Raw genomic sequence first — 24451 nt, forward strand, 5'->3', positions numbered from 1 at the left:
TCATGTTTAACCAGGCTGCCAAGTGTTTCTGAATCAGATGCTCCTCAGACCACACTCTGAGGGACCCTCAAAGGATGAGCCACTGCTGGTCATTGGAAGGCAGTGGAGATGGGCTGCTGCTTCGGGGGCTGTCTCTGGATTCCCAAGTGACGCCCAGACCATCACTTGGAGAAAGAGCGTCAAAAAGGCAGGGGTTCAGAGCTGCGGTTTTGTGTTTGGACCATCCTGGGTTCAAATCCCACCTCCACCACTCACCAGCTGTGTGTCCTCAGTTTCCTCATCTGTAAAATGGGAAATAGTTACTTCCCACAGGAACATGGGGAAGAATCATTAATACACATAGAAGGCTTGGCACAAAGCAGGGCATACCAGAGACACTAAATAAATACTGAGTGAATGCGTATGTTGCTAAATAATTCTGCTTTCCTTCCTTCTTTTCTTCCTTGGATAGAAGAGGGGGGCTATGGATTTGATCTCTCCCATTACAATGTGAGCCCTGTGAGGGATGGGACTGTGTCTCTCTGGTTTACAGCTTTATTTCCAGCACCTAGGACAGTGCCTGCTACACAGTAGGTGCTCGCTAAACATTTGTTGGGAAAAAAAAATGAATGAATTTGATCTGGTTCAGTACCAGCCAGGTCCAGCAGACAGTTCAGCAAGGACCTAGGAAGTACTTTTTGGCCTTGAAGTAACCCACGAATCAGTGTATATTTGACAAATATGCAAACGTGTGGGGCATAAGAACCTGTGCTTGTCCAAGATAAAGCTTGCCCTCAAACCAGGACCCAGTAGGATTCGCTTCTACCCAGCACTGCTGGGTGCTTTGAGCTGCTGGTTTCCTCCCCTCTCTGACTCTGCATCCCCCCTTGAGAATGTTCAAGAACGCTTCGAGTTCTGGCCTCTATGAGGAGATTTCTTATGCCTGTACCTGTGCTGTTTTGCAGGTGACAGCCCTGAGCCCGAATGCTTGACCGGATGAAAGCCCGCTAGCTTCTGTTTCTGCCAGGTGGACACGCTGAGCTTGGTCCCCAGCTGGGGAAGAGGCCAGACACGGCCCTCAGTGAAATAATCCAGCCCCTATAGGCCTGAGCAACTGAGAAAGGGCGAGACGCGAACTCCAGCTGCTGGTGAAGCCTCCCAAAATCCTCCTCCGATGGCTATTTTCAAAGTTCTTCGGGAACGCTGAGACAAAGAACAAGATGTAGGAAAATGGGACCAACTCCTGCGTGGCTCGAGCCTCAGAACCCCTGTCATGGCCCAAAGAAGCTCTCCTTGGCTCCGGGAGGGCTGGTGAACTCTGTCCTCTATTCTCTTGGCTTCAGCCAGGCATTGGACTTGCCCTTCTGCTCTGATCTTGGCAGTCACCTTCACAGACGGATTAAGACTGAAGACCCCCAGGGGCTCCATCCCTAAGGGAAGCTTGAGAAGCAGAGCCCTGCCTCCATTCCCTCCCTGGATCACACCCCTCAGCCCCCAGCGGAGCCGAAACGATCCAGTCCGGAATGATCCCGCTATGGCCAAGCTCTGGTTCAAATTCCAGCGGTACTTCCGCAGGAAACCTGTACGTTTCTTTACCTTCCTGGTGCTCTACCTGACAGCTGGGAGCCTCGTCTTCCTTCACTCTGGTTTTGTGGGTCAGCCTGCTGTCTCCCAGAACCAGGCCAACCCCGCTGCGGGGGCCCCAGTGGAGGGCGCTGAGCTGCCCTTTCTGGGTGACTTAAATCTGGGCAGAGCCTTCCGGGATACAGGTGAAACCTCGAGCATCGCCCGCAGGTATGGACCCTGGTTCAAGGGCAAGGACGGGAATGAGAGAGCCAAGCTGGTGGACTACGGGGGAGCCTGGAGCCGGGCCCTCAAGGGGAGGGTCATTCGGGAGAAGGAGGAGGAGCGAGGTAAGAGGGGTGAGCATCTGGGCTTGGAAGGTGGCTGAGGAGAAGGGAAGGGGGATGATGATGATAATAACGTAATAACAGCTGCCAGTGTTCAGTGTTTAATAGGAACCGGTCATCATACATGCAAGAGGTTTCACAGAGGAGAAAATTGAAGCTCAGAGACATTAAGTAGCTTGCCCAAGGTCACACAGCTTGTAAACAGCCAAGCTTAGATTTGAACCCTGAATCTGTCAGAGTCCAAAGTCTGACCCTACCCTGCAGGCGTTTTTAGCCCTTGTTACATACACTTGAAAATCAAAACACCTAGCATCTACTGAGCACTTACTAAGGGCCAAGTACTTTTCTAAGCACTTGACATGCATTGAATTATCACCACAACTCTATGTGATAGGTGCTGTTATTCCCATTTTAAAGGTGAGGAAACTGAGGCACCGAGAGCCCAAGTTTACACAGCTAGCTAGTGACAGAGCTTCTGCTCCGCTGCATTGCTTCTCAGTTCACTTTGCTGGATCTCTCAGTGATGGCACTTGGGGAACCTCATCGCCCTGGGCATATTTCGTTGCATTTTCTTAGCCTGTCACAGTCCAAAAGGGCTTTTCTTGGGCTTCCCTGGTGGCGCAGTGGTTGAGAGTCCACCTGCCCGAAGCAGGGGACGCGGGTTCGTGCCCCGGTCCGGGAAGATCCCACATGCCGCGGAGCGGCTGGGCCCGTGAGCCATGGCCGCTGAGCCTGCGTGTCTGGAGCCTGTGCTCCGCAACGGGAGAGGCCACAACAGTGAGAGACCCGCGTACCGCAAAAAAAAGAAAAAAAAAAGGGCTTTTCTTCGTAAGTGCATTACCTCATTTGATTTTCACTACACTCCACGGACTTAAACAAGGAATATGAACTTATGCCCATTTAACAGACGTGGAAACAGGCTTGAAGAAGTGAAGACTCTTCTCCAGGGCCGCATAACTGGTAAGTGGTAAGTTCAAATCAGACCCATCTGGCCTGGATGCTGGCTCTATGACTACCTCCCAGAGTCAGCCAATGTCTCCCCATCTAACCCGCATTCTGGGGAGGACCCCACAACCCCTGCAGTTCGTGAGATTAACACGAATGGATGTTTCCAGAATCTGGGACAGATGGTTTGGGAGGATCTACGACCAATCGGGACAGAAGGAAAACCTCCCTAGCCCTTGTGTTCCCTGCCACGTGCCACGCTTCTGCTGTGATTCAACCTATGAAAAACCCCTTCTCCCACCGTGGAAGGAAGCAGGACTAATGGAGGGGACTCATCCCGGGGAGCACATTTCCCTGCTTCAGTCCCACCCTGCACCTGGCTCAGGAGCCTCCAGAAGACCCTACCGTCTCACCCTCAGGAATTTCCTAGAATTCTGCCTCTTCGAAAACTTCACAGGGAGGTGAAGGGGATTGTGGGAGGTGGCAGAATGGATTGGAGGACTTGGATTCATAGTCCAGGTCCACTCCAACCAGCCGTGTGGTCCAGGCAAGTGGCTTTACCTTCTCATGCCTCAGTCTTGTCATCTGTAAAATGGGAATAATGACCCCCTCCCCGCCAGGTTTCTCCGGAGAGTTCAATGAGACATGGTTATGGAAACACTTAGCACACTGCCTGCACACAGTAAATCCTTAGGGATGATCAGGAAATTCTTGTAATCTACCTGGGTAAGGGACCCCATCTTGTAGGCACAGTTGAGGTGTGAGGTGCTACAGTGATGGAGAAATCATGATGTGGGTTCCCTCTCTACCTTCTCCAATCAGTAAGCTTCGTCTCACCCCAGCCACACCAAACTCCTTCTGCTACTTTGCAAACCCCAAAGTTTGCCACAAGCCTGCGCCTTAGGATATGCTCCCATCATACTTAGGATAAATTCCGGAGTCCCCACCATGGCCCACCAATCAGCCTCACGTTATAACATTTCCTACCCCTCCTCACCACACACTCCTCTCCGTTGTCCTTCTTGCTGGTCATTGAACACACCAAGTCTTATCCTACCTCGGAATCTTTGTATAGATAGTCCTGTCCACCTGGGGTGTTCTTCCCCGTATCTTTGCATGGCTCCCTTCCTCCCTTCCTCCTGGACCTCAGGCAAACCTGGCCACCCTGTAGAGGTCTTCCTGGACTGTCCCAAAGTAGCACCACTTTGTGCCTGGTCAGGACCAGATGCCCCAGCTCTATTTTTGTCACGGTACTTACCGCTATCTGAAAGTATCTCGTTTTTACTCGCTTTCTTGTTTATAGTCTGTCTCTACTACTAGACCGTCAGCTCCAAGAAGGCAGGGATAGTGCCTGTCCTGTCACCTCATTCTATCAGCACCTGGGACAGCACCAGGAACAAAGATGGCGCTCAATACCTACTGGTTGAATGAATGAGTGATTGGATGGACAAATGAATGAATGGCCAGCCCTCTGCCTGGAGTGTCTCCACAGGCTTAGCTCTACTCTTCCTCCAGATCTCAGCTTAGCTCACCTCCAGAAAATTGTCCCTGACCCCACCTCCAGGCTTGATCGAAGGTTCCTCTTCTCTACTCCCTGTCATGGCCCTTATGTAAATGGTAATTGCCTGTGTTTATCGAGGTCCTTTGGTAGAATATGATTCCCTAGTGGCACAGTTGATCTATCCAACGACAATAACAACATCCCCCCATTTGTTATGAGAATGAAATCCCACTGCCACTATCACGAGTAATTATTACCATTTCTTGAGCACCTGCTTCATGCCAGTCACTGTCCCACTTGCTTTTCATATGTTATTTGCATGGAATGATATATGTAAAATGCTTATTACACCTCCTGGTTTATAATAATAGGTCACCTAATAGTTTCTGCTGTTAGTAGTAGAAATAATAGCTAAACATCTATTGAATGGTCATTATTGGCTAGACCATGTTATAAGTGCTTCATTGCCTTATGTAATTATCACAACAACTCAAAAAGTTAGAGACTATTATCCTATTTTACAAATGGGAAAATTTAAAACTCAGGGAGAGGTCACTTACCCCAGGTTACACAGATAGTGAGTGGAAGAAATGAGGTTTGAAACAAGGTCCATTTAACTCCAAAGCTTCTGAGCCTTCTTCTCTACCACGCTATCCCTGCTGCCTCTGGAAATCTTATGTATTTTATAAAATATAAAGAGAGAAGGAAGAGAAAATAAGAAAGAAGTCTGGACCCCAGAGCTCTCATCAGGCAGCTTTAGAATCAGGTGGTCTTAGTAAGAAAACACAAATTCAGACTGTCCTTGATTAACTTATTCTGAGTTCAGCAAGGAAATACAACATATTAGATTAACGCTAATAAAAACGAGACGCTTCTTTGACCTGATGCTACACCCATTTGGCTTTTCTCTGAAGCTGGCAAGGGCTCTGCTTGATGCAGTGATGCAAGACTTAAGCTGTAAAGGATTCGGAGCCCATCACGGCGCAGTTGGTGAGGGTGGAGCTGCTCCCAGGCTGGGCTGGGGCTGGGCAGGAAGTCTGACTTCCTGGGTGGAGCTGGCACCTACAATGTGCCAGTCACCTTGCTAGGCTTGCGAAATTCTGTGCTCTGAGCAGCCAAATGAGGGTTCAAATCCCAGTTCTGCAGCTTGCTGGCTGTGCACCTTTGGGCAGGTCACTTCACCTCTCTGAGCCTCAATTTCCTTTGGGAGATAAAAAGTACTTAACATCAGATGACTGATGTGATGATTATATAAGATAAATCAATAGCATGCTCTCTGAATGCCAGGCACTGTTCTAAACCCTTTGCATCTATTACTTCATGTAATCTTCGTAGCAACTCAGTTAAGTAGACACTTAACTCCCCCATACAGGGAAGAAACTAAGGCACAGAGAGGCTAGGTAACCTGCCCAAGGTTATCCAGCTGGAGGAGGGGGTCAACCAATATTTGAACCCAGGTGGTTTGAATCTTACACCTGAACCTTAAGCACTACATCGTCTCACTTCTCAGCACACAAGTACTCAGCACAGAGTGTGGCACACAGTAAGCAGTTAGTATGTGCTGGTTATTATTATTAATATTGTAATTCTGTAGGACAAAACAGAGATGATTTGACTTACCTTAGGTGACCCAGTTGTTGGGACCAGAGCCAGGAGCCAGATCCAGTTTGATTTCAAAGCCTGTGCTGTTTCTGTTCCCCCCAGATTACAGAAAGGGTGGGCTGGGTGTAAAGAAGGACACGGGGGTATTTAGTCAGCATTTTTGGAAGGGGCAGCAGGGGACCCACTCCCCATCTCCTCCAGCTGAAGATGCAATCTCTGCAGATTACGGAGGGTCTGCTCTGTGTCGGAGACTGTGTGCTCATACTCAGCCTCACATCAGGTAGGAAGTATTCAACTCTTTCCATACATTAAGAAACAGAGGCTCAGAGAGAGTAAATGACTTGCCCCCCATGTCACACAGCTGCTAAGAGGCAGAACAGACTCCAACCCAATTCTGTCTGAATCCAAAGCTCTTATTCTTAACCACTGAGCTATAGAATCCCCAACTGCAATCATTCATTCATTCATTCATTCATTCCATATTTACTGCACGTCTGTCTGCCCCACCCTGTGCTGGGAGGTGGAGACACGAGAATGATTCAAGCAGTGTTTTTTTTTTCCTCTGAGGAGTATTCACACCCTCCTGGGGGAACAGGCAAGTAAAAGATAAATTATGTTTTCAAAAATAACTTTTTTCTTGATTATCAAAGAAGAAAAATTAGAATACATAGCAAAAAAGAGATGAAAATAAAAATAGCCCAGAGTCCCACCATCCAGCAACAGTCCCAGTCAACACTGTTGGTGTATCACCTTTACCTTCCTGTCTTTTTCCTCTATGTGTGTATTTCTAAAGAATAGAATGGTGTATATATAGCATCATATCCTGCTTTCCCCTACGATAGCACTTTTTCATTTTATTAAAAATTCTTCCCCAATGGGCCTAAATTATTTCTAATTTGAAAAAATAATGGACAATACTTGGAAAATTGTTTCAGAAAAGTGTTAAGGTGGGGTAAGCCAGGGGACTCTGGGATCCCGAAGGAGGGATCCTGTTCGGTCATGGGGCTGTATCATGGCTGCCTTCCTGGGGGAGGTGATAGTTGAGCTGAGCCTGCAAGATCCATGGGCCTTGACCAAAGTGAAAGATGCATCCCTTCTACCCCAGGGAAGCCTAGATATGAGCAGGAAATTCCATTCTCTCTGCAAGGAAACCCAGACAGCACTGGAGTGATCCTCTTGAAGGACAACTTTCCAAGATGGCGGAGAATCCTCAGCAGGAATATACAGTTTCTCTTCTCCATGAAGAGATCAATCTTACAATCAATCTTAAAACTACCCTTGTATTAGAGTCTGAGGGCTGCTGTAGCAAAATACCATGAACTGGGTGTCTTGAACAATGGAAACGTATTACCTTGAAGTTCTGGAGGCCAGAAGTCCAGAATCAAGATGGGCTCTCAAAGGCTCTAAGAGGAAATCTGTCCCAAGCCTTTCTCCCAGCTTCTAGCATCAGCAGGCGCCCTTGGCATTCCTTGCAGCTGTATAACGCCAGTCATTACCTCTGTTTTCCCATGGCCTTCTCCTTGTTTCTCTGGGTCTTCAGAGAGCCACTTTCTTACAGGGACACCATTCACATTGGATTGGGACCCACCTGCTCCAGTATCACCTCATAGGTAATTACATCATCAATGACCTTATTTCCAAATAAGGTCACATTCTGAGGTACTGGGCTTAGGACTTCAACCTATCTTTTTTGGTTTTTTGATGAGGGGCACAATTCAACCCATAACTATTCCACTTTTCAGGCAGGAGCTTGAGTAATTCTACAAGGCTACTGCAGTGTCAGGATTAGAACCCCGATCTGGTGGACTCCAAAACTGTTCTTGTAGGACACTGTAGTGCCTCCTGTCTGTGAATCTACTCACAGACGGTAAATGAGAGGAATACAAATTAGCATATGTGTGGCTATCTTTTTAACGAATTACTTTCATTGAAGAGAGCAAAATTTCTTGAAAAGGAAGATTAATTGAAGCAAAAGGAAAAAAAAAAAGGAAAGGAAAGGGGAAGAAACACAGTCAGGAGAGCTCCTTTCCAGATGCCTGTGCTCTCCTGGGCTCACCCCTCACTGGTTTCTGTGCTTGAGATAAATAGGCGGACTGGGACAGGACTTGGCCATTTCAGCAATATTTAGATGGCTGCAGAGATAAACTGACAGATTATGTGAACTCGGCCATTAATTCACCCTCGAGTGACCTGTGATTTTTGTCCCTGTGTTACATATTCGATCTCCACCTCATCTCCGGGAGATTCTGCCACCACAGCAGAACTTGAGGCGGGCCTTTGGAAAATGGTGGAAGTGGGTTGGACAGTACCCTTGCTGATGAGCTCATTGCTAGCAGGGTGATAGAACTCCAGGGACAGGGTCACCGGTTACGTTGGCCACAGCCTGCACTGAAGGGTCAGTGGGGAAAGAGTCACCAGCACTTGCCCAGGACAAGGAGGAAACAGATTCAATATCCATTTCCTGACCCAAAGAGCTCAGCCCGTCCATCAGGTCACAGTATGTAACACGCCCATTCTTCTCCAGAGCATCAGTGAAGGTACCATGTATCTCTTTTTTCCTCCTGTTGACAGATGAGGAAATGGAATGTCATCTGTTCACCCAATAAGTCTTTGAGCACCTGTTATGTAGGACATCTCAGTCTGACGCCTGGCCTGTGGGAGGGTTAGGGAAGGGGTGGTATAACATTTAAAAGCCCTTAGGGGCAGTTGGACCTATGGTCAAATCTCAACTCTTCTCCCAAAAGACCCTCCCTCTCCCATCATCCCTCCAGGAAGGCCTCTCTTGGAGGATGGAGAAGCCCTTCTCCCAAGCTGAGACTGAAAGTGGTACATGGGAAAAAGCAGCCTAGACATGGTGTAGTCTAGACTCTCCAAGCTGGGTGGACTTAAGCAACTTAGCTTGACAATCAGCATATTAGTCAGTGCACCTTTGGTGGCAAGGGACAAAAACCCATCTTGAATCAGCTTAAGCTAAAGAAGAAAATGTATTGTGTCTTGTCTCCAAACTACCAAAGGGGCTAGATTTTCAAATGAGTGATTTGTGCCCTTCTCTTCCTAACTCTCATCTCTGCTCACCTCTGACGTAGTTTGGTTCTTCTCCTGTACAGACTGACTTTGATGCCAGGGATTGTGGCTGTTGGTAGCTCTGGGCTTAGAGAATGCCAGTGTCATAACCCAAGGGAAACAGATTGCTTTCTCCCAGCTTTAATCTATAAAAATCCAAAGAATGGGTCATGTGCCCTTCCCTGTAGCCATCAGTCACTGGCTGGTGGCAGGTGCAACATGATTGGCTCTTTCAAGGTCAGTGTCTCCTCATGGTCGGAGCAGCTAAGATCTGTTAACAGAAAAATAGGAAGAGGGGGTGCTTTGAAGGTACAAACAGTACCATTACAGTCTACCCCTTAACCCCGCAGAGGACGTGTGTGTACATACACTCGCACTCCTATTAATTTGATTATAAAAATCTCATCTAACACAATCCACTATCCCATATATGGCCAAATGCACCTACCCTCACCCTAAGGTGAGACCACCCATGGTCATGGTACACCCAACTCCAAGCCTGGCATTTCTGGGTCACGAGTGTTACTCTCCATCAGAACTCAGTGTGGCCCCTTGTGATCCTGAAGTCTGTGGGCCAAATGGAAGTGAAGCCCCCCCCCAAATGTAAAATGGACGGAGGACAGATCTGGGCTTAAATGTTAAGTGAGACGCTTCCAAGCTGTGGTAACATAGGCAGACGACATAGTTTCGAATTCTACATAAAAACGAGTAACATGGAGTAACATGAGTGGTTACCAGTCAGAACATATACCATATGCCAAAAGAAAGGTTTGCATCTAAGACAGAGAGATGTAATAGTCATTAGGATCAGCCTCTTCATCTATAAAATGGGTTAATAAGAAGGGTGTGAGGACTGAATTTTTTTAAATAAGGCGTGGCACTTAGTAAAGTAGATAGCACATAGTAGATACTCAATACATATTCTCTCCTCTCTCGCTCGCTCTCTCTCTCTCTCTCTCTCTCTCTCTCTCTCTCTCGCTCACTCTCGCTCTCGCTCACACACACACACACACACACACACACACACACACACACACAGTTTTTGATCTGATGACAGTGACCTCATGCTGACAAAGTAAAACAACCACTTCCCCCCTTCCCCTCTCCCTCCGTCTCCTTCCTCCTTTTTTTTCTCCTCCTGCCCATCCTTGGACACTCTGTCCTCTAGTGACCTATTGAGCTGAAGTTGGTGTGAAACTGTCACCACCATGGCCCATGGAAGTTCTCACTCCCAGCCCAGATGTAAGCAAGCATCCGTGCCCCAGGGCCGTGGTTCCTTCTGTGACACAGGAGGGACATACATTGTTGAACAAGCACAGTGACAAGATGTAGGCTTTTCCAGAGCTGTCACCATCTGATGTGCCCGCTCCAGGGAGGCAATGTTTCTTTTAAAGATGGACGGACTGTTCTTAGTTGACCAAATCACCTCTGTCTTATGAAAGAAATTCAAGGTGATCAGGGATGAGACGCATCTCCAGCGAGGCTAACAAATTCTGCACTTACCAGGGTGGTGGTGAGGGAAACAGTTGCTCCATAATGAGCCTGTATCCTCTGCTAGACCCTGCTCTCCACCATGAGTGAGGGGGACAAGAAGCCCACAGTTTAAATAGACAGCAGCCCACCCATGAACGAGATCAAGTGGCATGTAATATTCCCCTCAGTCGTTCCCTATGAGGGCCGTTTAATTCCAAGGGCTGGCTGGGTCCTCGGTCTAACCTTCAGTTATTTCCAAGTGCAAGGGTGGAAAGAGCACTGGTTTGGGGTCCCATAGATCTAGATTTAAGTCTTTGTTCAACCATCAATTAGTTTCAGGTCTCAGACAGCTCACTTCACCTTTCTGGGCCTCTGTTCAATCATCTAAGAAAACAGTTTAAGCATGCCAAGGGTCATTGCACCTGGGTCATTGCAAAGATCCTTGGATTCAAAGAGAAACAAGCAGTAGTTCAGAACATGGGCTCTGCAGCCAGATTGCTTGGGTCCAAACCTAACTCCACAGGTATAAGCTGTGTTTCCTTGGGCAGCTGTGTTTCCTTGGGCAGGCAGACTTAGCCTCTCTGGGCCTCAGTTTCCTCTTCTACATTGAGTGGGAATATTAATACTTACCTCATAGGGTCATTCGAAGGATTCGCTGAGACAATATGTGTAAAGCAGTTAGCAAAGTGCATGTCCAAATTAATGATTATAAGAACATATGGGAAAAGACTTTATAAACTGTAAAGTACCATCTTTGTGTACTATTTACCAGGAAGTACAGGAACACGTGTACTACTTTAAGAAAACTAAGTGAATGGTTTGTACTTGGATAGTTGTTTTACATTATTTAAAATTTTCCTTTTGGATGAAAGCATTCACCTTGGCCCACAAGGTGGGCAAACTGTAAAGTACTTATACAGCACTGTGGATGGCTGGTTTTTTATTCCACTCACCTTAACTTTGTGCCTGTTATATTCAAGACACTGTGGTAGAGACGTTTATACAAATAAGTCCATGTTAACCTCATTGGGCTGATATTTTCATCCCCACAATGAAGAAAACTAGGCCTCAGGGAGGTAACTGGCCTAAATGCACTAGGTCAGCACGAGAATGTTACCAAAGTGATACGACAACCTAGATCTTGAGATATCCCAGGCCAGTGTTCCTTCCAAGGGAAAATAACACCTTAAGCCATCTTGCAGAAATGATCACAGGCTGTCAACTTATCAGGCTCTTCAGAGCTGTCCTAATACAGGTCTCATCTGCTTGGTGCTTAGGGAATGATGTTGGCTTGGGTTACTGGGTGCCCAGTTGTCACCAGTAGAGCCCAGGGGCATGACCTTAACCCTGGCCTTGGAAAGGTCCCTCCCTCCTCTCTGTTGACCTCCAGGGCCCACAGCCTCACCCATGGGACACCACTGCCTTTATAGATCATGTTCTGCCAATGCACATGAGTTTCAGTCTCTCTTGTTTCTACTTTACTGCTCAGAGGAAGGAATTGGTACCAAAAGGTCAAGAAGGCCACATAGCCAGAGGCACACTGGTTACTCCTGAAACCCTTTCAGCTTTGTCCCCCCTGCCAAATCTGACTTTTCTCATCTCCCCAAAGCTAAGTACATCGGCTGCTACCTGGATGACACCCAGAGCCGGGCCCTTCGAGGCGTGTCCTTTTTCGACTACAAAAAGATGACCGTCTTCCGTTGCCAGGACAACTGTGCAGAACGGTAGGGCCCCACCAGTGTCCCAGGCATTCAGATCCCTTCCTTCTCAGATTCCTACCTGTGGTGGTCTTTCTTTTTCCATGGGAGGGCACGAGGGAGGATGAACATGTGGCTACAAGGAAAGGGTGATGTGTGTGTGTGTGTGTGTGTGTGTGCATGTGCATATGCATACGTGCATGCAACTCAGCAGGGAGTTGGTCTGTGGGAATTTGTGAGACTGCCTAGGAGTGAGTTTGCAGTGTACGGTATGCAGGGTCATATGTTTGTAAGCTTAATGCCGGTACCTAACTGTCTTTAAATAACAGTAGCTGTGAGTGCAGGAGTCTCTGTGGATATGTTTGCAAGGGTCGCGAATTGTGGGGAAAGCACAAGTGGGTGTTTACACGCAGGCAAGTGTGAGTCTGTGAGCGTGAGGCTTGTGTGATGCCCGTGGGAAGGGTGAGGTGGGAGCCCGGGATCAGGGCTATTTAATGGTTTACCAGCCAAGAAACTATTTGTTTCTCTACCAGGGAGAAACACTCACCTGTCCAGACAGTGTTTTCCAATCTAAGAATAAAATGATGTTCTTGATTAGAACATGCACTGCGGGGAGGGCGCTCACTTTCCAAGAGTGGATGAGGCCCCAGAGGACTGGCGAGTTGGGACCCTCAGTCCAGGCCTGGGAACCAGCACTGCTGCCCTAGAGGCACTGTGGAGTGAGCTGACCTTCTCCTCCCCTGTGCCCTGGGTCCCCTGATGTGTGATGGCTTGTGAGAGGCCTCTAACATGCTCATCTTCAGGCTCTAGCCTGATCACAAGCTCCGAAGGAGCTCCACTGCATGGCTGGAGTGGAAATGGGCAAGTGGGTGGCCAAGGGACTCTTCCCTCAGTTCCTGACTAGAACACACTGTCCCCTTTATAATCAGCTTCCATAACAGTTCACCATTGAAATCCTGAGCCCAGGACCATCTCCAGCTTGGGAAAGACTCCAAGCTCTTGAGGATGTTGATTCTTTAATTTATTTATTGAACGGTGGGGAGACAGAAGTGAATTTCAGAGTCCATGCCCTCAGAGAGGTCTTGTGGGAGTTGAAGAGTTAATATTTGCAAAGCAAATATTTGAGTGCCTGGAAGAGAGGAAGTGTAAGCTATTGGCATTTTGTGGCCCAAACCCCGTTCTTGCTTCTGCCTCCCCAACTAGCTGGGGAGCCCCTTGGGGGCAGGGCTGCAGCTGGCTCATCTCTGCATCCACCTGGAAACCCATGTGGGCAGCGCTGAACCAGAGTGAATTACGTGAGTTGATCTGACTGGTCTTCTGAAGCTCCACCTTGGCTGTCACCTCCTCTGAGAAGTCTCTCCTGACACCCCAGGCAGGTTGGGGGCCTCTTCTGCATTTCCACAATCTGAGACTTACCCCATCTCAACCCTCATCTCACTATGCCGGCGTTTTCTGGTTAAGCGCTTGTCACTCCATCTAGGCTGTGACGCACACGTCAGCATCACCTGAATCTCTCAAGATTGCCGGGCCCCACCTGCAGCTTTTGATTTGGTGGGTTTGAGGTAGGGCCCAAGAATCTGCATTTTTAACAAGTTCCCAGGTGACACTGGATGCTGTTGGTCCTGGAACTATGGTTGGAGCACCACTGCTCTGATTTTCACACCCAGCTGGGAAATTTTAGAAACTCCTGCTGTCCACTGTTCCTTCTATCAGTGGGTGCATTTATATGAGACGGGCCCCAAGGGCACCTGAGAACCAAGGCTTGAGAGAGACAGCGACAGACAGGTGGAAGAAGGAGGCTGGCCCAGCTCCAAGATGCCCAGATAGTTTAAGCTGCTCTTCCTGCGTCTGCCCAGGTGACCGTGTGATCACACGCTACCCGAGTAGTAGGGGTGTTTGGAGACATGAGTCTGGGTGGGTCTGTCCCTCCAGCCAGCCCCCGGAAGTCCCGAGTGATGGCGTGAGCTGACACCTCCCATAGGTCCAGCCTTGCATGACCAGTATTTTGCAGGCTGCTCCCCCAAGGAGCTTTCACGATTCTGGAAAGTGCCTCAGAGGCCACAGTGGGCAAGACGACTGAGCAGGGGTCGTCCTACTCCCCTCTCCCCCACCACTTCATACCTACCCTGCGAGGCAGAGCAAGCACTTCCCTTTTCATCTGTTTACAGAACAGGTCCTCACTAAAAGTCCTTTTTAGGAAATGATTCCAGAGCTATGAAAAAAAATTGACAATCTTGCAGTGCCTGGATATTTTTTTTGTTGTTTTAAGGAAAGGAATTTTTTACTTGGCTGGATACGTGACCTTGGTTTTGTCACCTTCCAAAGACATACGAGAGTCCCTGCCCCCTCCCCTGGGTCCAGCTCCTCTCAGGGGACATAGAGGCATCATTCCTGGGGGATGTTTCCTGGAATAAAGAGGCTTGACTTTGCAGATATGATTGGCTTGTGGCTCTAGACAGGGAAGAGCAAGAGAGTGGGTGGGGCAGAGGGACCACAGGACCAGAGGGGTGTGTGTGTCAAGTGTCCTGTGTGTTGAAGGTATATGTAGATGGGTGTGAATATGACGTTGTGTGTCTATGTGGGTAAGTGTATGGGGGTGTGAGACATGAGGCAGGGATGGAAGCAGGTGGTCCCTGGGGTCTTGTCCCCTTCCAGAGTCTCCCTGTCCCCCAGGAACCTCTTTGTATTCCTTCTTGGCTTCCTGCCCATCCCACCTCCAAGACTTTCTAACCCCTTAGCCTCCCTGACCCTCTCAGGGTCTCCTTATTCTCAGTCCCGATCCCCCTGTCCCTTGGAGTATCCCTGTACCTCAGATCTCCTTGGGTCTCCCTGACGCCCAAAGTCTTCCTTGTTTCCCCTCTTCCAGGGAGATAGGGAGACCCCCACCCCAGTCTCCTTACTCCTCTGGGATCCCCCTGTCTCCTGGAAGCCTCTGTCTCCTGTCCCGTGAGGTCTCCCCTGTCCCCCTTCCATCGTCTGTCTCTCCATTTCCCCTGGGACCTCCTGGTCCCCAGAGCCCTCCCGTCCCCCAGGCCTCCTCACTAGGTGAGTCACCCTGTCCCTGGGGTCTCCATGGTGGCAGTTACCCTGGCCTGACAGCAGCCTCCCCCAGGGGTTACCTGTATGCTGGGCTGGAGTTCGGCGCCGAGTGCTACTGTGGCCACAAGATCCAGGCGACAAACGTGAGCGAGGCGGAGTGTGACATGGACTGCAAGGGCGAGCGGGGCAGCGTGTGCGGTGGCGCCAACCGCCTCTCCGTCTACCGGCTGCAGCTGGCCCAGGAGTCAGCCCGCAGGTGTACGTGAGTCGGCCCCTCCCCTCTCTGCCCTCGCCCACCTGAGCGCCCACCTGTACCTTCCACAGCTCCCCCCGCTCCTGAGCCCTCGGCTGCCCTCCAAGGCTGCCACCATCCTGCCCCAGCCTCACCTCCAGCCACGCCCCTCTTCCTCCTTAACAAACAGCTAGAGCCTGAGCTGGCTTGTCCTTCCTCATTTTCTGAAAGCAGATTGTGTCTAACGATGGTGACAATGACGACAGCAAACACTTCATCGTTTTCCAAGTGCCTTCTACGGGAGAGCACATCTAATCCTCAGGATGACCCTTGAAATCGCACTGTTATTCACCCACTCCCATTTTACAGATGAAGAGACTGAGGCTCAATGTCACACAAACAGCAGAGGATTGAAACCAACTCCAGAGCTTATGTCTTTAATGCTCCTGTAGAGAATTTATCCCTCGCCTGCCAGTGCTTCAGTCTTGTTGGAAAAACTCTCCAGTTTCCAAACTGAGGGAGGGAAGGGGATGAATAGCCGAGGACAAGAGCCACCCCTTCTTCTGTGGATATTGTCCCGTTGTCCCCTCTCTGGGTGTTTAATAGCAGTTAATGTCTATTTATCAAGCATCTGCCGTGTGCCAGGCACGTGCTGAGCCCACTGCCAGCCTGATTTTGCTTCCCTTCCCTACAGACTTTTCAGGCAGTTACCGTGGTTAATTATCTCCATTTTACAGTGAGGAAACCGAGGCTTGATGAATTTAAGTAAGCCTGCCCAAGGTCACACAGTCTTGTGACCTCAAAGGTGACCTTCAGACCTATAGGAAGAGCTAATGGCCTTGACGAAAGACAGAGGGCTGAGGTTTGTCCTGGTTACTCTTCTGATGCAGTCCTGAGGTATGAATAGGAATCCAGAACTAAGAATCCCAAATTTGAATGCTCCAATGAACCCTAGGGAGATCTTGTTAAAATGCAGATTCTGATTCAGCAGGTGAGATTCTGCATTTCTAAGGAGTTCCCAGGTGATGCTAGGTTGCTGGTCCATGGACCACACTTTGAATAATAAGGCCTTAGACCTCCATGGAGCTGACAAGTTCCGCCCAGAATGTCAGCCTGCCCACCCAGGTGGATTTGGCAGAACCTTAATGCCTGTCTGCATGCAGAGAAAGGCCTTTTCCGTATGAATGTCATTGTTTATAAGAATTCATTGCTGGTGTGCTTGACACTGTGTTCTGTTTTCCAAACCCCGTGTCTCTGAAGCCCTGTTCAAGCTTTGCTTTACAACGGGGTCCCGCGTGCCGCCAGTTTACAAAGTGGCTGATTTCTAGAAACAGAGGCACCATCTGCCCCCCCATCGTTGCCTCAGTTCCTCCAGCTCTGCAGGTCTGGCTGGCAGAGGGCCGGGAGGGTGTGTGAAATCCAGGCTGGATGATGTCCATACAGCAAGTCTCTGGTTTGGCCATTAGTGTAATGAGGTTTTAATTTGATAGCAGATTTATCATCCCCAATACTGATTTCTTTATGCCAATGTTTACATTATTTTGATGGTGTCGTTAACCATATGAAGAGATGGCCTTAAAGTTGTGTGTATTTAGAGGGAAAGCTGATGCCACTAGAACATTCTAGTGGATGATGCTGAGCTAGATAACAAGAACTGGGCTGTGCATGTCATCAGCCACTATCAGCTAGACCTCCTTTTGGTTAATGTTCAGATTGGCTGGGTAATACGAACATTCTCCTGTCTTTCTGTCTGTCTCTCTCTCTCTCTCTCTCCCTCTCTCTCTCTCTCTCTCTCTCTCACACACACACACACACACACACACACACACACACCACACACACACACACACACACACACCACACACACACACACACACACACACACTATTGAGATCACCTGGTATAATAACACTCTCATGGACCAACAAAGGTTTTTCAGTCATCAGGTGAAATATATAAACCTCGACACACGGAGACCACTAGATCCTGCTACAATTGGGTGTGTTTTGCCCTGGTAGCAGTGGGAGGGCTGTCTGGGTGGTGGCTGGTGAGAAGCCCCTGAGGCTGATGGGAATGCTGCTGTGCCCCTCAGCTTGCCCACCTCTGCAGTGGTGTTTTGTTCCATCTGAGAAAGGAATCTTTGTATTTATGTCGAAGACGGGGAACCCATTCCTTTCTACTGAGAGGGGAGTCCTGGATTCTGTAAGTCCACCCCAGTTGTTCTGAATCGTCGCTGTACAAGGTTGGAAGCTTGGGCACCTTCAGCTGGAGACTCCAGAAGGAAAGCTAAGCCTTACTAATCTCAAGGCTACTGTGGCTTAGATGGGAATGGAAGTGGCTTGGATAAGGAGACAGATGGTTTGTCACATTGGGACTCCTGGTGGGCTCCCCGTTGGCAACATGGTATTTGGAGAGAGCGTGGGGACTGTTCATTAAACACGTGATTGCTCCCATGTGTATTAGGCATGGAGAGGACAATGGGGAGTAAAGCACAGTCCTTGCCCTCAAGGAGACCACCGTCTAGTGGAGAGACAGACCCAAGACGAGTGGGATCTGTTCAAGCATGGAGGGTATATATAGGAGCCACGGGAGCAACATTTGAGCTGAATCTCATTCTAAGATTTCCAGGTGAAAGGGAGAGTCGTGTATTCAGCCATGAACAAAAGGATCATCAAAGGTGATGTTCTGAATGACCTGTTGGAAGCACCTTCCTCACTGATGCTTCATTTTACGGCTTTAGAAACTGAGGCCCAGACAGCACAAGTGGCTAAATTGAACAGCCCTGCGGGAGGCTCCACAGAAGAGGGCTGACTGATTAAGGCCTTGAAAGATGTGTAAAAGAGGAGGATATCCAGACTCAAGGAATTGCCAGAGGATGGGGGAGAAATCTAGGCAGAGGGAATAGAGTGTGCAAAAGCTGAGAGGTAATTTCTAGACGTGACGGGCAGGCATGATCTTTCCAAGGCCACAGCGCTTCTTAGGGACTGAGCATAGGCTGGAACCCAGGTCTCTGACTCCTAGTTTGAGTGCTAACTCTATATAGTGCTGTAGACACCTTGACCTCTTGTATTGGATTTTGGACCCCCTTGCCTCTCTTTTGGGAGTGTTCCTTGGATTTAACTTACCTCCTTTCTTCCTTGACCCCTGACCTCTCCTTCTGCCCTGCGTCCTGACTCTACACCATACAGAATATCCAGTGCCTTTGTTCTGACTCAGTGGCTTCCCATTCCTGAGATCTGATTTATACACAAATAAGTCAGAAAGGGAGGCCTTCCACTGGCACACGACACTAGCATGTATTACATTAGGGAGGGCAATGAGCAAACACTCCAGGAAACAGGTATGGTGGAAACCAGATTCCATTTGTAGGGTCATTAGTTTGTATTAACACCGTGTCCTAATTGTGTTTCCCTGAGCAGTGGCACAGAACTCTTCATGATTGCGAAGATCCAAAGGAGGCTTATTATCGCCCAAGCACCACTCTGGTGGGGTGTCCACCTTGCGTGGGGTGCCAGCCTGCGTGTTTCCGAGGTGACGGAATGCTCCGACAGTAGTGAGAGCATTAGAAGGTTGGCAGAGCAAATGTCTGCAGGCATCCTGCTCTTCTTTCTTGCCATAGACACTCGGGCACACGGACTCTTTGCCCTTGTTAGAAAAGAACTGAGAAATGGACTTCCTTCTTGGTTGGCTCACATTTTTTCACAGCAGTTTGCTAAATGTGTCAGCAAGTGTAGCTTCTCCTCCCAGGGGCAGAGACCTGCTGGTGATTCGAGAGTATTATGGCTTTATAGGGTGTTGCAAGAGATTTCATTTGCCTGAAAGATTCTTGCAAGATTCGCATTGCAAGGTTCATTAGAATTACACAAAATATACAATATGTATGTGGGTCCCGTGGGTGGCTGTCCGTGGTGCTGACAATCCTTTAGTGCTGCCTAAATCCCCCATGACTGCAGACCAGCCTCTCCCAGGACCCGGCACTTTTCCCTCTTGTTTTTTCTTTTCTGTCTTGGTGAAAGTATTATGAAGCCATGTTATCACCGAAACAGTAGATCTTGACTCGTGGGTCACACTGTACCTGGTGACTCTTGTGTACTTTTGCTAGTTCTGGCGATTTTTTGTCTTTGAAGGTTAGAAGGGAAAACGTTGTGCAATGCTTGTAGTTTTTGTTCACTGATACTCCGTTTTAACCAGTTCTGCTGAGAGGAGCCTCAGATGACCATGGAAAGTCATATTGGATGGATGGGCTATGTCTAGCTCCTTCTTTGCCGGGCCTGGAGGCCTCTCCTTTCCCTTGATATATGCCTGGGACCCCTGAATTTTATAATTCATATGGGTCTTCATGTGTTCTGCTGTGTAGGGCCAAGGAGATGTTAGCTAGAAAATTTTTTCTCCTTCTGCATCATGATGGGGGAGAATTGGTTTGCTCTTCTCCGTGAACCGTAATCCAGGAAGGCTATGGGAGCAATGATTGTAGATTTTGAAATTAGGCAGACATTGTTTCTATCCCAACTCCTTCACTTACTTGCTGTGTTGATTTTGGTCAAGCCACTCATTCTGTCTGAGCCTCAAATGCCTCATCTGTAAAATGGGGACAATTCCAACCTTGAAAGATTGCTCTGACCACCAAGTGAGATAAAGTTGAGAAAGCACATAGCACAGTGCCTGTTATGAAGTAGTGGTGATGCACCCTCCTTCCTGAAATGAAAATTCCTCAACTCACTCCGAGTAGCACCCAACTCAAGCTATTTGAATTTCCAACAGCTCACAGGAGCCGCTGGTGATGCCTAAAAATAGCTGGTTTGAATTCTCCTCGGACAGTTAGGCTCTTTGTGTAATTCAATCTCTCTCTGATTATAGGTAGCCATTAACAGCTCCCAGCTCACTGCCTTTTCTCCTCACCAGCATCTTTAATGCAGTAGAGCTTGGCCTAATTACCCGGGGGGTGATGGCCTCTTTCAAACCAAGGAGAACTCTTGCACGCCTGCCTTTAAGCTGATGCCTGGTGGGATTTACCTCATCTTTGTGAAGCCCCAGAACAAAGAGATGATGGACTTCAGAGATACTTGCAGCTGGTTCCAGGATGTTCTTCATCTGCCCCCAGTAAAGGGAGTTGATGAACAGTTGCTCTGCTCGCCTCTTGCTAGTAGAAACTCCAAGCTTCCGAGGTCATGCACCATCCCAGCTGGCCTGGCGATGAAGAGCTGACATTATCAGAATGTGGGGCATGGGCTTTTGTGATCCTCGGACCCCTACTGTGGCGCCTCAGAGGGTTTCTGGGAAATTCAGGTGGCTGGCATGGGGTCTCTGGAGCCCAACCATGTTGGAATTCGGCAGGCCTCCTGCAGAATAGCAGAGAGGTGGGAACCTAGGATGTGATGTCAAATAAGATCCGGGTCAAATCCCTACTCCGCTCCCCACTAGCTGTATGAGCTGGAAAAGTGACCAAATCTTGTTACGTCTCGGGGTCTCCACCTGCAAAACAGGATAATAGCATCCTCTACCTCTTAAGTTGTTGTGAGGATTAATTGAGGTGTGATATGTGTAACATACTTAGCACTAAGGACATACAGTAAACAGCTGTTATTATTACCTTTGTTGCTATTCTTCAGCAAGGGTTGGTCGTTAGGAAGACACTACTCAGGGTTGCTGCTACTGTCCACGGACTCTGTACTGCACAACTCCAGGGAGCGCCCTTCTCACAGGCTACAGGCTGTGAAGAGCAGTGGCTCTGAACTCTGCAGGATTTCCCTTGTGAATTAAGAATGCTCAAAGATCCAAGATATTTTAAGTTGGGTTCTCCCAGAGACAAGGATGTGAGCTCTGGTTTACTTGAATCATGACCCCAGGATGCACCTCCAGGGGAGTGGAGACGTGAGAAAGGGAAGGGAAGGAGCCAATACTTGCCCTTTACAAAGCAGGTCACTGCTGAGGACAGCTGAGGCTTAATCCCACCGGGGAGCTGTGGGAGGTGGTGGAGAGCGTGCTTCAGAGATGTCCCATTGGAGGAGCAGGAAGCTGCAGTATTTATCCTCCAGCGTTCACCCATCATTGGCTGAGGGTGGCTCCCAGGGAGATTAACTCCCTGGCAAGTGCAGTCTGTCCCTCACATACCCTAGGTGTTTACAGTAGGTCACTGTCAGCCTGTACTGGGATGGTGAGTGCCAGGAGTGTATTAATGGGGCACTGATAGTGTCTCCTACCTGCAATCTAGCCACCCTTCACATATCATGAACGAGCAATGAAGAAGGAGCAGGAAGACACATTGACTGAATCCTGGTAGGTCTCAGGCACTGTGAATGTCACTGCATCGCCTTCTGTCCCACCTGTGCAGGGTAGAGATAATCATCCCCATATACAGATGAGGAAACCGAGGCTCAGTCCAAGGACACACAGCTAAGTAAGTTGCTGACCCAGGCCTGTCTGAATTCAAAACCAAGGCCCTTTCTGCTGGGCACGAGAGCTTTTTTGCAAACAGGAAGGCATCTACCTACTGCTGTGGAAGTCCAAAATTCTTTGTATCACAGGAAGAGTGTTAGGAAGGTCAGGGGACCCAGGCTGGCCACTTCTCTTTTGTTTTCAGACGTAAGAGAAAAGAAAACCTCTCACCACTGGTGTGGAGAACCGGTGACGCAACCCATTTTACAGATGGAGGAAATGAGGGTAGCAGGAGGATTCAACGTGTTGGCCACCGTGCATGTTCTCAGTGTTCCAATCACCAAGCCATAATGGAGAGCAACCTGCAGAGAGAGGTGGACTCCAACGTGTTCCCCAGATCCCTGGGAGTCCAACCTTCCCGTTAGACATCACAGAATTCTCTGTGAATCCATGTGGTTTCCCTCCAAAAGCAGAATGGGCAAGACTGTAGGAAGACCCCACATCCAGCAGGTTTACTGTTCCTAGAACTAACTTCCCAAACCTGTTCCCCTCCCCCCACCACCCCAGTGCATACCTTGACCAAAGAGAGACTCACAGCAGCAGCTTCTGATCCCTCTCTGGCCCTTTAAGGCCTCTGAAAACGTCACCTTACTTGGTATTCAGGGCATTCAGCTCAGCTCTGCTTTCTAAGGTGGGAGGGTCAGGGACTCATTAGCGGATGCTTAAATGTCAAAGGGAGACCTGTCTCAGCAGAGCTGGGCTTACAGAGTCTTCCTTCCTCTTCCCACACTTGCAGTCTGGCCTCCTGGCATCCAGGAAGGCAGGAGAAAATCATCTGGGGAGAAGCCAGGGTAGGAATTCTACTTCCTGTAAGGAGACAGATTCACAGCCCCTTGCCTGTCCCTTCCACTGTACTGACAAATCTCATTCCTGTCCGGCTCTGAATGATCCACCCAGTATTTATGCCTCCATTTTAGAGATGAGAATACTGAGCCTCTGAAAGGAGAGGAAACATGCCAAGGTCAGTGAAGCACGGTGGAGCTGCCAGTGTGCACTGTGTGGAGGAGAGCTGCCCGTTTGACAGGTGAAGACGCCACCTTTCAGGGAGGAGAAGCAAAGTCGGGATTAGAACTCGTGTCTCTGAGCCACTGGTCTTCTGCTCCTTGGCCAGGGCAGCTCATCCAGAAAAGTGCCATGGTCCTGGGAAGTACCGTGGCCTTCCGGTGTGGTGCCAGGCCGGATGGCCTCTTCTGGAGCCCCTGGGTCAGAGTTGGGCCCTCGGGGCCATCTGGAGATGCGTGCTGATCTGGCCCAAGAGACAGGCATCCAGCTGGGGGTGATAGGAGGGCAGAGCATTTGGCCAGAGGCCTAGATGAAGAGCCTGTGGGCTCACAGGGCCCTGAGTGATACCCCAGTGCCCTCAGTTACTCAAGGTCACATCTGCAAGAGGATCCAAGGGTGAGCCCCTCATAGCAGGTGACTCCAAAGACTACCATGGGTGGACTCCTGCTCTCACATGCCTACGGTCAGACACACACACTCCTGTACAGAGACCCGTATGCAAGGTGTTCTGTGATATGCAGGAGCTGGACCGATACCACCAGGGCACCTGTCTGTGGGCTCCAGGTGGAAGGGTCTCTGTGGTCTTGACACCCTGGGGAGAGACTCAGTCTGGGCTGGACTCCAGCAGAGGGGCCCACCCTCCTGTTCTGCTCTCTCCTGTGGCTCAAGCATGAAGTGGCCTTGCACTGAGGAGACGAAAGTTTTTGTTCGAATCTGGGTGCTGGCTGTTCAGGGGTTGTTGGGAAATGCCCAACCCTGGCGGCATTGGGCCAGTCCAGTGGGAGGCTGGCTGAGGCTCAGCCAGGCCTTCTGGTAGAAGAGGGGGAGCTCTTCTCTCTGGTACATGGTTGCCAGGCAACCCAGAGAGAGCCTCCAAGATTATGTCTCCTCCCCTTGATAAGACTCATCCCGTAGAGGTCCAGTGCACAACCACACAGTCGCAGCCTGAAGCACACAGCCACAGCCCAGTGCCCACTGTCAGGAGACCAGGCAGGCAGGTGGACATACACCTGCTCATACAGGGTCCTAGACTCCCACGTGGACAGACCCAGATGCGCTCAGATGAACCAGGTCCACGGGGGCCCATTTGTGGTCTCAGAGCTCAGTATCCACGCACCCAAATAGGTAGATCTCTACTCACACCATCACAAACCCAGTCACACACACACGCGCGTGCACACACACACAAGATGCACACACTGCCTCCCTGTCACACACACTGTGCACAAGTGTCCCACCTCCCAGACACACCCTCACTACAACCAGGCCCAAGCTACCCTCATGGTCTGCATCTCCTGCCCCATTGGTTCCCTCACACCCACACATACCCCCAAACCCCCAATGCCTTCTGATACAACTCTGTCTTCCCCTGCACAGTCCTGGGTTGGGGAGGGTCTCAGACCCCCCAGGGTGGTGGAAGAGGGCTCCAGGAAGGATCCACCCTATAGGATAAAAGGTGGTGGGCTTTGCATCCCTACAGTGTACCCAGGACCACACCAGTCCTGAAGGGGCCTCCCTTGGCCTCAACCCCAAAACCATTGCCCCAGCTGGGGCCCAGGAGGATTATAAGGTG

The 24451-nt window shown here is 49.4% G+C and overlaps 1 protein-coding gene across 1 annotated transcript in view; it reads left to right on the plus strand.

Moving 5' to 3' along the window:
* The first annotated feature begins 1233 nt into the window (after positions 1-1233).
* Positions 1234-24451, plus strand: part of WSCD2 (WSC domain sialate O sulfotransferase 2) — a 43707-nt gene continuing 20489 nt past the window's right edge. The window contains exons 1-3 of the mRNA XM_027125259.1: positions 1234-1892; positions 12083-12197; positions 15283-15467. Coding sequence (XP_026981060.1) covers positions 1514-1892; positions 12083-12197; positions 15283-15467 — 679 coding nt within the window. The 5' untranslated portion in view covers positions 1234-1513. The remainder of the gene's footprint in view (positions 1893-12082; positions 12198-15282; positions 15468-24451) is intronic.

The sequence above is a fragment of the Aethalodelphis obliquidens genome, unplaced genomic scaffold (genome assembly GCF_003676395.1).
Source record: "Aethalodelphis obliquidens isolate GAN/ISIS:26980383/991018 unplaced genomic scaffold, ASM367639v1 scaffold28, whole genome shotgun sequence".
In the NCBI taxonomy this organism is placed as follows: Eukaryota; Metazoa; Chordata; class Mammalia; order Artiodactyla; family Delphinidae; genus Aethalodelphis; species Aethalodelphis obliquidens.